Source organism: Sciurus vulgaris (assembly GCF_902686455.1).
Source record: "Sciurus vulgaris genome assembly, chromosome: 5".
Classification (NCBI taxonomy): Eukaryota; Metazoa; Chordata; class Mammalia; order Rodentia; family Sciuridae; genus Sciurus; species Sciurus vulgaris.
In genome coordinates, this window is record NC_136465.1 from 142603738 (window position 1) to 142621318 (window position 17581).

At 33.2% G+C, this 17581-nt stretch overlaps 1 protein-coding gene across 1 annotated transcript in view; it reads right to left on the reverse strand.

Annotated features, from left to right (window-relative positions):
- The window catches only part of PPFIA2 (PTPRF interacting protein alpha 2), a 524056-nt gene that overhangs the window by 160629 nt on the left and 345846 nt on the right, over nt 1–17581 (reverse strand). The window contains exon 7 of the mRNA XM_079140424.1: nt 16929–17045. Within this exon, the coding sequence (XP_078996550.1) occupies nt 16929–17045 (117 nt within the window). The remainder of the gene's footprint in view (nt 1–16928; nt 17046–17581) is intronic.

Below are 17581 nucleotides of genomic sequence, written 5' to 3' on the forward strand. Positions count from 1 at the left end.
ATCAGCGTCACAGAAAGTCTCAGGACAGGGGCAAAATGCAGAGAACTTCTCAGACAGAACATAACACTAATGGCCTCCAGTTCAATTACCAATAGTGTTGTTCTCTTCCTTTAAACCCTCTTGAATGCTGTCCTCACTGTCCACAGTCCTATTGACATTCTGGTTTGTGAACTCCCACCAGAATTGACCATTAAGCTCCACTTACAACAATGTAAAGCACTTCTAGCTTGTACTACTACACATATCAGAATTCCTCCCATCAATTCCAAAAATGAGCCATGTGGTCAAATTCGTCACAGGAATGATCCCACTCCCAGTACCAATTTCTGTTTAGTCAGCTTTTTTGCTGCTGTGATTATGACCCGACCAGAACATTTTAGAGGAGGAAAAGTTCCTTTGGGGGTTCATAATTTCAGAGGTCTCAATCCATAGACAGCAGGCTCCATTCCTTGGGATTTGAGGTGAAGCAGAACATTATGGTGGAGAAACAGCTCACAGGAAGATCAAGAAACAGAGAGAGAGACTTCATTTGCTGGATACCAGATATATATACCCCAATGGCACGCCCTGATGACATACCTCCAGTCACACCCTACCTGCCTTCAATTTCCACTCAGTTAACCCATCATGGGATTAATTTACTGAATTAAGGTTCACATAATTGAATCATTTCTCCTCTAAATCTTCTTGAATTATCTCATACATGAGCTTTTGGGGGACACCTCACATCCAAACCTTAACAATGTGTAATCTTTCATCTATTTGAATAAGCTTAAACATATTTTTCAGAGAACTTATTATATGTTTTCAAAATTTCAGAGTAGAATGTCATATTAAAATTGTGATTTATATTTTAGAAAAATAATATTTTCCTTTTGCTCCAAATTATTGCTATCTTGATATACCTTTGAAATAAATTATGGCAATTTTACATGATAAATGACTGAATCAAAGGTAAATGCTTATTTTAAACAGCTTTATTGAGATACAACTCACAAACCATAAAATTCACCCTTTAAAAGTGTAAAAGTCAGTAGAGTTTAGTATACTTACAGAATTATGCAATAATCAACATACGATTTTCATCACACCAAAGAGAGACCTCCTACTCATTAGCAATCATTTCCAACTTACTTTGCCCCAAGCCCTAGGCAACTATTAAATGACTTTCTTTCACTATACAGATTACCTGTCTGTGGGGAGTGAAGTTGGGTGTTATCAAAGGTGACCAAAAGTGCCTTTTTAGAGCAGTCTTCAAATGTTAATTTATCAGACTTTTCACTCTACCATGTTACATATTTGTGTGTTCATTGTGATGTATTAAAATATATATTTCTACAGTTTGATCCCAAATATGTTTTATGTTTATCCTTCCCCAACACAACTGGTAAAAATGCCATCTTTCCAATTGCTCAGGCCAAAAACCTAGTCATTCTCAAATCCTTTCTTTTTACCATCTTCTAATCAATCCATTATTAGTTTTCTTTTTACAGTATATCTAAATCTGATTCTCAGGACCTCTACCCTTGCCACCCTTGTCTTGGCCATCTACTTGCAATTCAATTACTGGAAGTCTCCTAACAGGTCCTCTACTTCTAATTCTGTCTTTTATTTATTCTTAAAGAAGCTCCAGATTGCTCCATGGTGATCCTATTGTAGTGAAATTAAGTCTGTACTCAAAACTCTGCAATGGTTTTCTCATTCTACTTAGAAAAATGCAAAATTCTTACAACTAGCAATGATCACACCACCATTTCCTTGGGTCTCCTATCCTTTTCCCTCCCTCAATGCCTTTATCTCTAAGATCTCTTTCCTGCTATCCTCTCATTTACTCAATTTTGGCCACATTGGTAACCACACTGCTCACCTTACGTGTCAATCTCTCTTCTAAATAAGGCCTTCACTTTAGTTCTTCTTTCTTACTGAATGTTCTTTCTTTAATAATCCACATAGTGAAAACCCAAATTGTTTCAATGAGGTCAACTTTGACAACCTATGTACCTATCCCCATCCTTCCTCTCAACAGGACCCTTGATTCTTGTTTCTTTGTCCTTATTTTTTTTCAAAATGGTTTACTATCTTCTAACATACAAATGATTTACATATAAATAAATATGTGTATATGAATGTATATATAAAACATATCAAAGTTACCTTCATGATTTGTTTTTATTTTAGCTAAGGCTTTTTAAGGCTTAGCTAAAGCTTAACCTTATTATCTTTCATATGAAACTTGACTTATTAATTTGGGTTAGTATATGACCACAATGGCTAGCATGAAATTTATCAGACCTATTAATAGTGGGACTTAGTTGAACTTTCATTCATAGTGCTTAATTTTAATCACTGCTGTATCCTGTGGGGGTGTGGTTTAGCAAGGCATGATGGACTACATGTAATAGTGTAATTGATATTGCTTATTTTGATCCGTTTGATATAAAGGGCATTCTCACTGAGGACACTTGCATGCATAATTCTACTATAACTTCATAAAAAAGGCCAAGACCAAACCTTTATGCTATGGAGTTCAAATATTCATCTAAACCTTTTCAGTAGTTTGCTTCATTAAGTCACATTAACTAATGTGTTAGAAAATTATAGTTTTTGGTTGATTTAATTTGAATATACATATATATTAAGGTGGGATTGGGATTATTATTTTTGTCAGTTAAGTGTTTTGGGATGTTTAAGATATATATGTATATATCTATATGTGTATATATGTACCTAGGTCTATATTTGTTTGGTTTTAGATGAGGCCTTATCTTAAGGGTGTTGATTTAAGTACTATGTATGTATTAGAATAGGAGTTAGTGTTTGAGAGGTTTCAATTTACATCTAAATGTTTCAGGAATTTTTAATGATAGGGAAGTGGAAGTTATATTAATTGAGATATAATATTGTTGGGGTAATTTATTTTCATTGGTCAGATAATAGGTTTAAATAATGTATATATACAATTTAGGTTATATTTCGTTATAACAAATTAATTTTAGGCAGTCTTTGATTTGAGTGATTTGTAGATACTAAGATGAGTCTGTAATTATGTATTTTTGTTAAATTTATATATATATATATGTATTTATATGCATATAAAACAAAGGGTGTTAAATTACTTCTAACCTCTTCCATCTTGCCAAATCACAAGCTCTAGGAGGAAAAGGACCAATAATATATTCCCTCTCTGATGTACCACAAGTGCTTAGGAGGCATGTGATGGATATACAATAGAATTTTTTTGATTTAATAAATGTTTGAATTTATGTTTCTCTTGTGACTAGAACAGCATATTCCATAATATAGGTACTTAAAATGTATTTGATGAATGAGTGAAAAATGAATGTTTCCTTTAAAAAATGAGATGAATTTTAGAAAAAATGTAAGCATTCAAAATGAAATTAAATATAGAAACATATATTTAACTATCCTCACATAAAGTTCATGAAAAAATGCCTTCACAAAAGGCAAAGAGAGCTTAACCCTCCCACTTGTTTTAAAAGCACTGTATGAGTAAAATATCTTTATAAAAATCTTGGGTAAATTTTAGAAAACCATTATTCCAAATTCACATTAAAATAAACAATAAGGTAGAAATAGACAGCTTACACTTAAAATCAAATATATGGACTAAAAGTTTCAAAAATTAAACTATGTAGCAACATGCTGATTTCTCATGAGATAAGTCTGGGAATTTAAATATGTCCTTTCACATTCTACCAGGTAAACAATGAAAATATAAAATGTCTTTTTTTTTGTAGTGAATAATCCTTTACAAAATTATCTTTAAAATGTTTTCATCCCACTTCTAGCTTTAGCATGTATTAGCATATACTATACCATATCTTTGAAAAACAGTGATATAGTGAAATTAGTAAAGTAACTGTTTTCATTTTGCAGTTTATGGTGCTTTAATTGTTATTGCTTATTTTAAACGTATGTTAGAGGTTGCACACTACTCCTCTACTTTGCCAAAAAATAAGAGTGTATTAAAAATTAATGAATAATCTTTCATATTCAAGTGGTAAAATCATTTTCGCTGAATACAAGAACAGACGGTGTTTAAATTACTATGTTAATATAACTTAATTTCTTCTCTGGAATAGAGACGTCTTTTCTTTTAATATATTTTGTTTTTTAGTTGCTGATGAACATCTACTCCATTTATTTATATGTGATGCTGAGGATTGAACCCAGTGCCTCATACATGCTGGGCAAGCACTCTACCACTCAGCTACTACACCAGACGTGGAATAGAGACTTCCTGACAAGCTATTCCAGAGGACTTAGGAGTTATATTAACTCTAAGTTTTACAGTTAGATGAACACTACCTATGCAGAAAGAATATTTGGTTGACATTCATTCTGGAACTATTTCATTTGATAGCTGATAATTTACACTTTTTTATAAACATATTTCTAACTGGATTTGTGTGTTTTTAACACCTCTTTTTCTAACCATAAGTCCTTGCTTTTGTCTTATTGACCATTATTCTCTTATGGGGTTTACTTTTCATGATTTATTTATCTTTCTAGAAAAAACAGCAATAGATGGGAACAAAGTAGAAATTTAGAATTTATTTTAGTATTCATTAAAGTCATATATTAAAGGCACAGTTATACTAAAATCTATCAGTGCTTAATGAATAAATACTAAGCAGTTCCATTCCATTTTCAAAAGCTACAATATTTTATAGTTCAAGAGAAATTACTAATTATCTGATCAAAGAAGTAAAACCAAGATTTCCAATGATTAACATAAATAATCTAGAACCGATAATTACTTGCTGGGCTGGGAAAAATCTATAAATTTGAGGAAAGACTTATAAAAATATTTTATTCTGTGACAAAAGAAATGAAGTACTGAAGAAATGTAGAACTAAAAAATAAATAACATAAATCCAGATAGGAAACATATTCATAGGTATATATAAAAATATTAAGAAAAATAACAAAAATCTAGAACTGTAAAGTTAGTGCAAGTCAGTAATGTATTGTGGAAAATAAAAGTACATAATAACTGAATGAGTGCCTAAATCCTTCAGTGATTTCCCAGAGAGAGAATAAAGTCTAAAAGTAAGCTATATGAATAAATCCTTAAGGAGGCTTTGGACCAAAAAGGGACTTTAAAAGATTTTAACCAGTGGAAAGTCCTAGCAAATTTTTCTGTTCTTTCTTATAGATTATTGTGCTCTTTATAGTACTTTCATTCTCCAATTTGGATTTGTCTTCAAGTCCTCAAGTAAGATCATATATTCCATCAGAACAATGCAAATAACAGCAATGGTTAACATTTATTTAGTACCTAAGAACACAGAACTGATCAATAGTCCGTTACTCTCTGATAGACTGAAGGGTTCATGACAATTATTACACTGTGCTAACCCTTATTAAGTTCTATGTGCTAGGCAGTATTACAAGTGCATGATGTACACTTGGTTATTAAATCGCTATAACAACCTATTGTATACAGAAAAGGAAATGGGAGCAAAAAGTATAAGTGTTTTACCCGAGGTCAGACTAATTGAAAGTAATGAGATTAAGATCTGAACCTAAGCATTCTGATTCTAGTATCATACCTTTCGGAATTTTTTCTACTCCCCCCTCCCTCCTTTTCTCCTTTGTTTTTTTCTTTTTATCTTTCTCTTTTGTTCATTCATTGTCTCATCGATCTATTAATCCAATCATCCATCAAAACTTTTCAATTTGGTTAGCTTCTAGGATATGCAAGATGTTAGGTTGGGTACTCAGAATGTGAAGACTCCTGTCTATAAGTAATATAATATGGGAAGGAAAAAATAAATAAATAAACAAAGACAAGAAAACAAATCCATTTCTAGGAACCAGAAAGCATTTAAACACTAGGGAAGCCTAGTGTTTCAGGGTCATGACCTCAGGATACTTTAGGTCTGCCTAGACTATTTTTGTTGATCTTCATAGTAGTTTTTTTTTTTTTTTTAACTCTCAAAAATCAGAACTCACTAATCAAATCTTGTCTCACAAATAACCACATTTTGTCTTTGATTCAAGGTTTTCCATCATAGAATTCTCATTTTAGTTTTAAGTTCCGCATTGACTCCTTTAGTCTTTTATATATCATATAAGCCATCTAATCACAATTCCTGCAAACCTAGGGCCTGGGTGACACGAGGAGAGAGGAGGAGAAAGTTATTTGGCACAATTATTGGGAAACTTCAAGGGAATAGGAAAAATAAAAATGTTCTCATTTCAATTACGAAGTTCATAGTTACTCTCTTGTTAGACTAAAGCAATTAACTGGATCACAAGGAGATCTGAGAAATCATAAGGAAAACATACCATGAGGGAAGAAGTTATAAACTGGGACCTGAGTCAGACATTATTGGTCAGGGCAGTCCCAGCCTGTTGCCTGGTGGGATCTAGAAGACCTTCCTGGCTAGTCATCATGATGGAGTTTGGGAACCCAAGTATGAACCCAAAACTTAGTGGGTATATCTTGGAGGATGGGAATGTATTTCCGCAGAACCGTTGTGGCAGGAGTTGTCACTACTGCTGCTGGAAATTCAGAACTAGGCCAGCGATTGGCATGAGATAGTCTCATCTGACCTGTATGTCAGGGGGTTATTGCATTGGTGTGTGTTCAGAACTTCATTTGAGGGAACACCTGCTTTCAAGAGTGGCGCTTTGAGGATTTAAGGGATATAATAGTAGTTTTAAGAAAATGGTTGCTCACTTGCTACCTAATCAGATTTTCCAGTTCTCTTTTCATGAAAAAATAAACAGGACTGAACCCTTTGACCTGTTTACGTTTTCAGGGTTCTTGGATAATTTAAGTAGAGAATAAGTGGCCTTAAGAGAGTACCACCAAATTTATATTCATTTGGATCACTTGGGCTCTTGAATTTTAGTTACTCACAAGAGAGCTCAACCTATATGTATTCCAATCAGGTCATACAATTATGTATGTAAAGTATTATTCATAGACATAATAATAATAAATATGAATCAAGCACTAAAGAGTTTCATCCTTTTTTTACTTTAAAAATTTACTTTTGGAGAAATTTACATACATATGGCTAAAATATAAAAATCAAATTTCTTATCTTTAGAAAAAGAAAAATAGTTACTACCAGAATATCTGTCAATGAAATCAACAACTTTTAAGAGATGTGTGAATCTTATTCTAAAAATAACAAACTTGCAAAGGAAGAGAAATTCTATATCTGATAAAACTTGTCTAACAGCTACTATGGTAAGTAACATAATTAATGATAAAACTTGAGCAGCTTTATCATTAAATTCTCAATTTTTTTAAGTTTTTTTATTAAGCTTGGCAACATGAAGCTGGCTTTATAAAGTTAAGTGTGCCATACCACTCAACATTGTTTTCAAGTCTTAGCCAATGTATAAGAAATAAATAAATAAAACCAGAAAAAGAACAGAAGGAAGAACAAAACCCTTTTTATTTTCTTTACTATTAGAAAAGCAAAGATCACAACAAACTCTTAGAACAAATAGTAAGCAAGTTTGGTGGATGCCATGTCAATATTTAAAATTCAGTACTATGTTTATATGCCAATATTAATTTATTAGGAAAGTAGGAAAAAGAGATAATAATAACTATAACAACAAACTATAATGCCAAGAAATAAATCTAAAAATCTGAAAGACCCCCAATAAAAATTAATCAATTTTATTGAAGAATATAAAGCATGACACAAATGGAGGCATAAGCCTTATATACAAATATTAAAACAGTATGTCACAGAGATGATTTTTTTACAAATTGCTTCCATAATTTAAGAAGTTCCAATCAAAATCACAACAGGGTTTAAAGATGAAATTTGAAAAGCTCTAAGAATTACAATAAGCTCGAAGAATCATGATTTATAAAGTTTCACTAGTTGAAACAAAGCAATATACATCTATTTATTCATTAAATATATTTATTAAGTGCTTATTCATGTTTTAGGAATTATTCTGAGGACCTGAGCCACATTACGAATAAAACAAATATATTAATTCTTACTGAGCTTATTTTTTAACTGTGGGGAAGAGAGTAAATTACAGATATTATAAATAAACTATATACTACATCAGAGTATGTTATGACATTTAAACAAAGATTTAATGGAAGTGAGGAAGTCAGCCATGCAGATATTTGGAAGAAGGCAAAAGCATGTCCAAAGTCGACAGGAGGTCAGTGTGGCTGGGTGGAGCTGGAGATGAAGTCGGAAAACATAGAAAGCCAGAGCACGCAGAGCTTTGTGTAAATAAGAAGCATGTGTTGAGTTTTTGAGCAGATGATTGACGTGTTTAGATAAATGTTTTAAAACATCACTTTGATTCATGCCATGTTGAAAATAGACCATGGAGGAGCCATTAGAGATGCTGAGAGACCTGATAACAGGTGATTACAATAATCCAGGTGAGAGATGATAGTGATTCAGGCCATAGTAGTTAGTGGATGTGGTACAAAACGGTCAGATTTTGGATGTATTCTGAAGGTAGAGCAAATAGAATTTCTTTATAGTTTGATTTGGAGTGTAAGAGATAGGAAGGACATGATAATGATTCCAAATTCTTGAGTTAGAACAGTTGGAAAGGTAGAGTTTTCATAACCTGGAATGAAGGAGATGGAGCAGGTTTTGGGGGGATAAAAACAAGTTTTGTCACTTTGAATATGTGGTGTCTTTTAGATATCCAAGTGTATATGTTCAGCAGGTGGTGGAGCAGACATATTTGGTTATTGGGTCTAATTGATTATTGGGGAAGATTTGTAATTCATTATCAGATGAATTGAATTTAAAGGCATAAGACTGATTGAAATCTCTGAGAGAATGTTAATAGAGAAGATGAAGAAGACTAAGGCCTGGGATACTCCAACATTAAGAATCAGGAATAAGAGAATTATCCAAGGAAGGAGACAGACAAAGCTACTGGTAGGTAAGAGAAAAACTGTGGTTTCCTATAATGCAAGTGAAGAAGGTGTATCAAGGAGGAAAGAGTGAACAGCCATATCAAATGCTGCTGAGAAATAAGCTACAACCGGGGTTGAGAATTGGCCATTTAGGGACTGTAACTGAAACAGTTTCTGTGGAATGGTGGGGCAAAGACCATATCAGAAAGACTTTATAAAAGAATGGAAAGAAAGCAATTGGAGACGGTGGGTATGCAACCCTTTTGACAGAGCATTGCTACAAAGAACAGAAAACACAGTAACTGCTGGTAGTGGACATGGGGCTAAGAGACCTTCTTTTAAAATCAAGTCAGAATAATTTCACATGTGTGTAGAAAATAGATAAAGGTGAAAATTTGATGACAAGGGAAAGAACAGTAAGAATTGCTGGAGAAACACACATGGACAAATGGTAGCTGAAGATATTCTAATAGCATTTTCTTTGTCTAAGATTTACTTTTGAAAAAAATTAAAATATCATTATCAAATAAGCACTTTCAGCCACTTAGACACAGGGACAGTTTTAAGACTTTGCTTTAAGCAAATACTCTTCTATTTTGAAATCCTTGTAATCAGAGTTTATATGCTTTCTAAACCCATAAGTGAATTTTAATAATTGTACACTTATCTATTTATCTCAGCTCTTCTGTTCACAGTTATATGATTTGAAGCCAATAATATTTGCTCTACAAGCATCACAAAGATCAAATAAAATAACATATATAAAAGTACTTTTAGAAAACTGCAGAGGTCTTTATTAAAGTCATTTATCTTGTTCTTATTGGCTTTTGCTCTTTTGTTAATGAAGTTTCCAGACAGGTTGGAAGAATGATTTTGCCAGTCTCAGAAAGGCCAGAGCCAGCCAGGGATACCCTGCAGAATCTTCACTCTGGTATGAGGGACTACCCTGCTGAGAAAGGGCATCTCCGGCAATCTTGCATATTATATTCTCTTGGAGCTCAACAACATTAAAAATTAAATTACATACGGATGAGTCACAGGATGGCCTAATCTCGCATCTTCTTGATGCTTTACAAGACCTACCATAGGCCTCCAGGGACAATTCAGTCTATGTATCTAGGACTGTACCTTCTCTTTCCAAGATGACAAATTCATAAGCCCATCCTCCTGTTGGTTTCATTGTTGAAAATTTAATTGGAGAATCAAAGATAAACATGTGTCATTTTGTCTGTATTTTATTAGGAATTAAAATGAAATACAGGGGATGTGTGAACAGAAAAGTAGTGCTATCCAGATGTAAATAAACTCAAATGCTAATTATCTCTATTAGAGGGAAGCAATAGTTCATAGAATGAGCTACATCTGATGAGACTCAACTTTGGAGAGAATAGTTGTTGGCAGTAGCTGACATGTAGTAAGGAACATATATAGTAATAGACAAAACACATGTGAAATATGAAAAAGTTGTCATTACAGAAGTTGAGAGTAGAAAGGTAGTTGCTAGAGGCTGGGGACAGAAGGAGAGGAGGGAGAGGAGAGATTGGTCAACTAGTACAATGTTATAGTTAGAGGGAGCAAGCTCTGCTGTTTCATTGCACAGTGAGGCGATTATAGTTAACAAAATATAATAGATCTCAATATAGGTAGAAGAGAGGATTTTGAATGTTGTTCACCACAAAGAAATTATAAATGGTTAAGGCGTTGGGTATGCTAAGCATCCTGGTTGGATCATTACACAATGTATATGTGTATTGAAATATCACCCTGTACTCCATAGACAGATGATTGTCATGTAACAATCAAACATTTCTTAAAAAGGGAAGATTCAGCTTGGTTTATTCAGAATATTTAAGTTCCAAGTAGGAATGATAAGTAGAGTGACCTGAAAAGTGAGAAGAGGGCAGTCAGCTTGGAAGGCCTCATGTGACACGGTAAAGTTGTGTTTCACATATAGTTTAATTACAGGAAGATCAACAGCCTTCTCTGCCCTTAGTTCTGTGAAGAATCAAAGTAGTTGCTCAGTCATTCATACATGAGAAATATGAAAAATGCATTACATCTACCTAAGGGTAATGATTTTATGAAAGTTCTGTTTCAGTTTTACACATACATGAATACATACATATTGACACAGAACAAATCCATGCATGGTAAAGGACTGAAATTAAACTGTATTTCTTATGGTGGGTAGGACACAGGTGGGTCCCTAGTGCTTTTGAAGCTGAGGGCAAAAGAGCAAAGAGGCTCACGTAGATAAATCTAAATATCTAACAATTATAAATCAAGTTAACAGTCAGTCAAATATAAATATATTCTAGTATCTTTCCTGAAAATACACTTTCAATTTGACTGTTAGACCAGATTTTAATACATAATTCTCAACTCCTTGAGATTCCACACCCAACTTTGTCATCCAAATATGGCCCCTGCACTGTAGCCTCCTGCTACCCTCTTCCCAGTCTCAGTTCCTTCCAGAGCACTCATCTGTTTTGCCCCTGTATATGTCAATACTTCAGCCAATACGTTCAAATCTTCAGTAACCCCAGCAATTAGAAACTCTTGGAACACTTTAGGTATAGGGGGTGGTACACTAGGAAACAGGCAGACCACTGAAGTTACCTTTGGAAGAAGCCCACAAAGACCTTGGAGATAATCTAAGATCTGTGTGATTTCAGGGATTCTGGGCTTCCAGGTACCTGGCACACAGTAAGGAAGGGGTGGAGTATAGCTCATAGTTGTGCAGTTCCCTTGGTTGCCTGCCTCCTCATCCTGTACAGAAGGATGTAGATGGCCAGAGCAAGCCTTGTTAAATTGTGGCCTTAAGTCACGGGCCCTTCTTATCCAGCCAGATTTAAGAGCCATACTCACAACAGTGAAGAATTTTAAAGATCACTTTCTTAGAGGGTCAATTCAGAGTAAAACACACTGAGACAGGAGGATCCCAAGTTCAATGCCAGCCTCAGAAATAGTAGGGTACTAAGTAACTCAATAAGATTCTGTCTCCAAATAAAATACAAAATAGGGCTGGGAATGTGGCTCAGTGGTCAAGAACCTCTGGGTTCAATTGCTGGTAACTGCCCTCCCCCCAAAAAAGACCATAGGAGTTGTGGGGGGAAAAATATGAAATAATTTCTTTTTAAGGCATATTCTTGAACAGAATAAAACAATCAACCATAGAAAACAAAAGAATATGTATAATTAAGAAAGAATAAAGATACATTTCCTGTCATGAAGGAATGTGAGAGAACAATATCATCTGGAGGTGAGATCATTTGCTCCAGCCAAGTCATTTCATCTTAGTCTCATTACCTGAAAAATTAAGGGATAAAAAGCTACCTACTGATATGTGAAAAAAAAGAGAAATGTGTACAACAATATAGAGCTAATGATTTTTTAAAGGGATATAATTAGGGTGCTTCCTTGCCTAAAACACTTCCATGTCTTTCCACTGCACATAGAATAAAATCAGACTCCTTAGCAGAACTGACAAGAATTTAAATGATCTGGCGTTTGCTAACTGCTGTGTCCAGTCTCTAGTTGCTCCCTACCTTGACCACTGAACTCCATCCAGTCACCCTGACATTCTTCCTTCTCTAAAGAACAACAAAGTATATTTCCAGCCTTAGTGAATTTGCATTCAGTGTTTCCTTTGCTTCAAAACTCCTGAAGTTTTTTCATACAATTGACTCCTTATGCTTTTATCTTAAACTCCAATATCTTGAAATATTTCTTCTAAACCCTGTTGTTGTTTTTGATATCACATTATTTCTCACATTTTGTAATATTCCTTCAGGCATCTTAATGTGTCAACATAAATTCTTACCAAATTTACTACAGGTGTTATGTCTTCTGAATCTCTACCATTGTCTAATATTCTACTGATCCACATCACTTAGCAAATATTTGCAGCCAAGGAATAAAATTGGAAGTATAGAATTCTGAGTGTGAACATTATTATCTCCTTTGTAAGAACAGCATGTTTATTTTAAAAATTTGCAAATTTTAGTCCCTCTAGAAAGCAATAGAAAAAAGGTTATTGAGCCCATTTCTGAACAAGGTAAAATTCTGTGCTTTGAAAATTTTCATTATCTTGTGACTATTTCTATTCTTCTAAAATAAAGAAGTTTAAGGTCATGCAGAAATCATTTAAACTTCTACAGCTTCAGTTAAGCTTATTATTGTTATATTTTGTTTTAAAAATATTAATTATTGGGGCTGGGGTTACGGCTCAGGGGTAGAGTCCTCACTTGGTGCGTGCGAGGCACTGGGTTCGATCCTTAGCCCCACATAAAAATAAATAAATAAATAAATAAATAGTACATAAATAAATAAATAAAATTTTAAAAATATTAATTATTATAAGTATTTTAATGAGTTATAAGATCTATTTCAGAGGGTGTTTTTATGAGAATATTTTTGTCAATTATTTTGTCAACAGAGCTCTCAAGCCACTGATATAAAACAATCTCTTGTTGGCTAATAACCTACCCTAGCTGTGTAATTTAAGTAATTTTACTGCCTTAAAAAAAAAAAAAAAAAAGGATGACTCTTGTGACTAGGGTTAAGTCACTTTCTGACAGTTCCTTTGGTATCTAACAATAGTTTTGCATTTTCCCCCGAACAATAGATTTGCAGTTTAAACATTAACACTTGAGTTATCCTATACTGATAAGCTTTATCACATAGACACTCACCTAAATAATATCCTATTTCCCTGTGTTTAACTATACCTTTAAAATGTTCTCAATAAAATATTAGGTGTTAAACCATATATTATAATACTTTGATAATTTAGTATTCAAGGTATTGCTGTACTTCAAATAATCATGTTCTATGGGATAATTTTGAAAGAAAAAGATGCTTGGTAATGTTATATGTGTATAATTGATGAGTATTTATATATAATTGATAAAAGTAATAATCAGGATCTTATTTTCTATTTTATCAAAATACGTCAGGTGCTGGGAGCAGTGGCATACTTCTGTAGTCTCAGTGGCTCAGGAGGCTGAGGCAGGATTGCAAGATTAAAGTCAGCCTTAGCAACTTAGTGAGGTACTAAGCAACTTCACAAGAACCTGTCTCTAAGTAAAACATTAAAAGGGATGGGGATGTGGCTTAGTGGTTAAGTGCCCCTGGGTTCAATCCCTGGCACACACAAAAAAAAGAAATGTCATGTAAAGAAATGTGGTAAAGGTTAATCATCCTGAGAAATTAATCACAAGGGTAATATGAATTGAAATGTAGTTATCTTTAAAATTAAAGTAATTTTTTTTTTCCAGTGCTGGGGATTGAACCCAGGGCCTTGTGCTTGTGAGGCAAGCACTCTACCAACAGAGCTATATCCCCAGCCTAAAGTAAATATTTTATAACTATATATATATATATATATATATATATTAGATTTTCTATTTTGATAAAATAGAAAATAAGATCCTGATTATTACTTTTATCAATTATATATAAATACTCATATATATATCTAATATATATATGGATATATATATATTTATATATATATGTATTAGATCATGTTGAAGGGTATGAGCATGGATTTTAAATAATCACAGTATATCATTATTCCCAAACACCTGAAAAATCACACTGCAATCTGGGAAAATAAAAGAAATGAATGTCAATAATCACAATGTTTAAAAACCTTAGTTATGCCCACACAAAGAATGAGTGAGTGAGCAGTGTCCAGAATTTCTCTTTTTCATTGGTTGAAATGCCTTCATCAACAATTGGAATGCAGAGAGTTATAGACAAATGCGTTAAGTCACCAGTGACTCAGCATCTTTCCTATGTACACTTGTATCTATGAAGTTCGAAAGAGATAAAAACAAAGTATGCAGAAATGCTGGTACTGATTCTGTAAACAGAACCATAAAACTAATCCAATGGAAATGAGCATTCTGTAATGTTTGGATATATTAGGGGCTGTATCTTGAAAAACAGCATAGCCATATGTGGCTACATGATGATATGTTCTGAGTCATACATCATGAGGCAGTATTTTCAAGCGAACACCATAGAGTGTATTCATACCCTACCAGGTGATATTGCTTGCTGCACACCTATGTATGGTATGTAGCATCCTATATGCCATTTCTTATCGATTGAAACATAACCATATCCAAAAAAGTTTTATGAGCTCTTCTTTTCCCCATCCCCAGGAGTGCTACAAAAATGCTTAAGGAGCAAGTAGTTTATTAGTGGATAGACAAGATCTCAAGTTCTTTACACCTGAGAAAGACAATTTTCCAATTCTGGACTGAAGTTGCATAGAGTATTATAGAAAACAGTATTTTGTAGATGTCTATGAGAAAGGCTAGAACATGAAGTCCATGTCATGCCCAAATCAATTGGGTTCTTAATTATCTGAGGAGAGGAACAGCAGTCAGCTACTGATGACATACTTTAAGCGAAACAGCAATGGAAATTTTCATGTTAGTGTTCCTAAATTGTGTTCTAAGTGCAAATGTCTTGTCTGAAGGAGCTTGGTAGTACGTGGTTTGAACTAATATTAGTTTATTTAACTGATGAAAAGAAAAATGCATTTTATTCTAGTATCAGACACAGCTTATAAAATCTGACTCTACAGTTGCAGTTAATTTTTAACACTTAGCTTAGATTTCTATAAAAGCTGTGGATAAAGGCTAAAATAGTGAAATCTCTTTATTTCTCAGTCACCAGAATTAAAACCCATCTGTGGAAATTAGTCTGGTTTACTTGGTCCCTTGTACTCGTACTTGAAGTAGGAAACACAAGAAGCCCCTCCACTTATTTCAAAATCATAAGCGAGGAAATGCTCAATTTACATTTTGGTAAGAAATCAAAAGTCATTTGTTTTATTTTGCATTCACTTTCTTCTTAATCTCTAGGTTTTGGAACATCTTGATAGTCACGATTATACCAATTTAGCTACCTGACTCATGTGGTCTTAATGATTAAGGGAACTTGACTATCCAGAATAATAGCTTGTCACAGACAAACATTTAGGAGAGTCTTGTGAGTTCCAAGCATCTGATATGCAAATGTGCAAGGAATTTTCATCTAATTCCAGACCTACCAACAGTGATTTACCTTCTTCTTCTTATACTAGAAACAAATTTAGCACAGAAAAGGTCTTTTGCTAGTGGCCAAACAGACCGTTAGTTTCCTTTTTCTGTATCCAAGTCCATTCAAAAGCAGACTTACTCCCTTCTTTAAAAAAACAAAAAATTGTAGAAATCTGGTGACTTCAAATATTTTATTACACAATTTTCTTATGCTTTGTTCTTCCAGAACAAAACAAGGAAAATACTAAGTCATATAAGAGGTTACCAAAAAGTTTTTGCCGTGATAAACAGATTAGTCACCAACTATATATAACAGCACTTAAAATACTTGATAATTCAGGTACTGCTATTGCATTTAAATAGTTTTGAATATATATGTATATAATTTTTGTATGTATGGAAGTGTGTGCATATATATATATGTACACACACATATGCACACTTTAGATTGTATACTTTATAGCAGGGTGGTACCATGCTGCATGTCTATAATCCAGGCTATTTGGGAAGCTGAGACAGGAGGATTGCAAGTTCAAGGCCAGTCTGAGCAACTTGGCAAGACCCTGTCTCAAAATAAAGAATAAAAGGCAAAGGGGATATAGCTCTGTGGTACAGTGCCCCTGGTTCAATTGCCAGTTTTCCGAAAAATAAAAATAAAAATAAAATAATTGTATATTTTATATATTTATTCTATATAAATTCAGTGATTATACTTGAATTATTTTGAAAAGAATCAAATTAAAAGTAAAGATAAATTTAAAAATGTATGTGCAAAAGTACAAACAATACACATATGTATTATTTTTAAAATAATTAAATTAATAATAAATGAGAAGGGAAATCACCATGAAGTTTTGCCCCAATATAATCAACATTAAAGAAAGTTTTGACATGGTTTTTATACCCCATATCCCTGTCAAATGGTACACAGCAAGTAAAAATTATTGTGTAAGAATATGTCTCATGTGTCAGACCTTTTCGTGGACTTTCTGGCCAGGTTCCATCCCTTCAAGATGCTCTGATTCTGTGGATCCCTCACTTGACGCCATTTTTCTTTGTATATGAACATTTTGCTCACGCAAGGCAACAATCTGCAAAATAAAAACATTATTCCTTTAAAATTTAGACTACAAAATTGAATTTACTTGTTTGTGGTTAATAACTAATGAATACTAACAGATGGTCAAAAAGTAAATGTTAAATTTTACTCATTTCGAAAATATTTTTAAAATGTAGGTCAATGTTTTGAATAATGAGAATTCATAAAACCTCTCCTAACAAAAGGTGAAAACTCTGTGAAATTTATTTCAGAAATACTTTCTAGTCAAAAAATTTATCTAGTTGGAAGAGTATCTAAAGCAATGATCTGATCCATGTGTAGTGGATTATGAAATTACTTTTTAAATTAACTTGTGAGATATCATAAAAATTCTTATTGTCTTTACTTTCAAAGTATGTAAGAAACATAAATAAAGAGATTGAATGTTGAAGTTAATTATGGTCATAATTGTTTACCCTGCAGTGGTAGCACATCTTCAATTTTAAAACAAGCAAATACAGAAGCTGTATTTAAATAATTCTGTAACACTCTCATGAGTACTCAGAATTAAATGTCTCATCTATATTT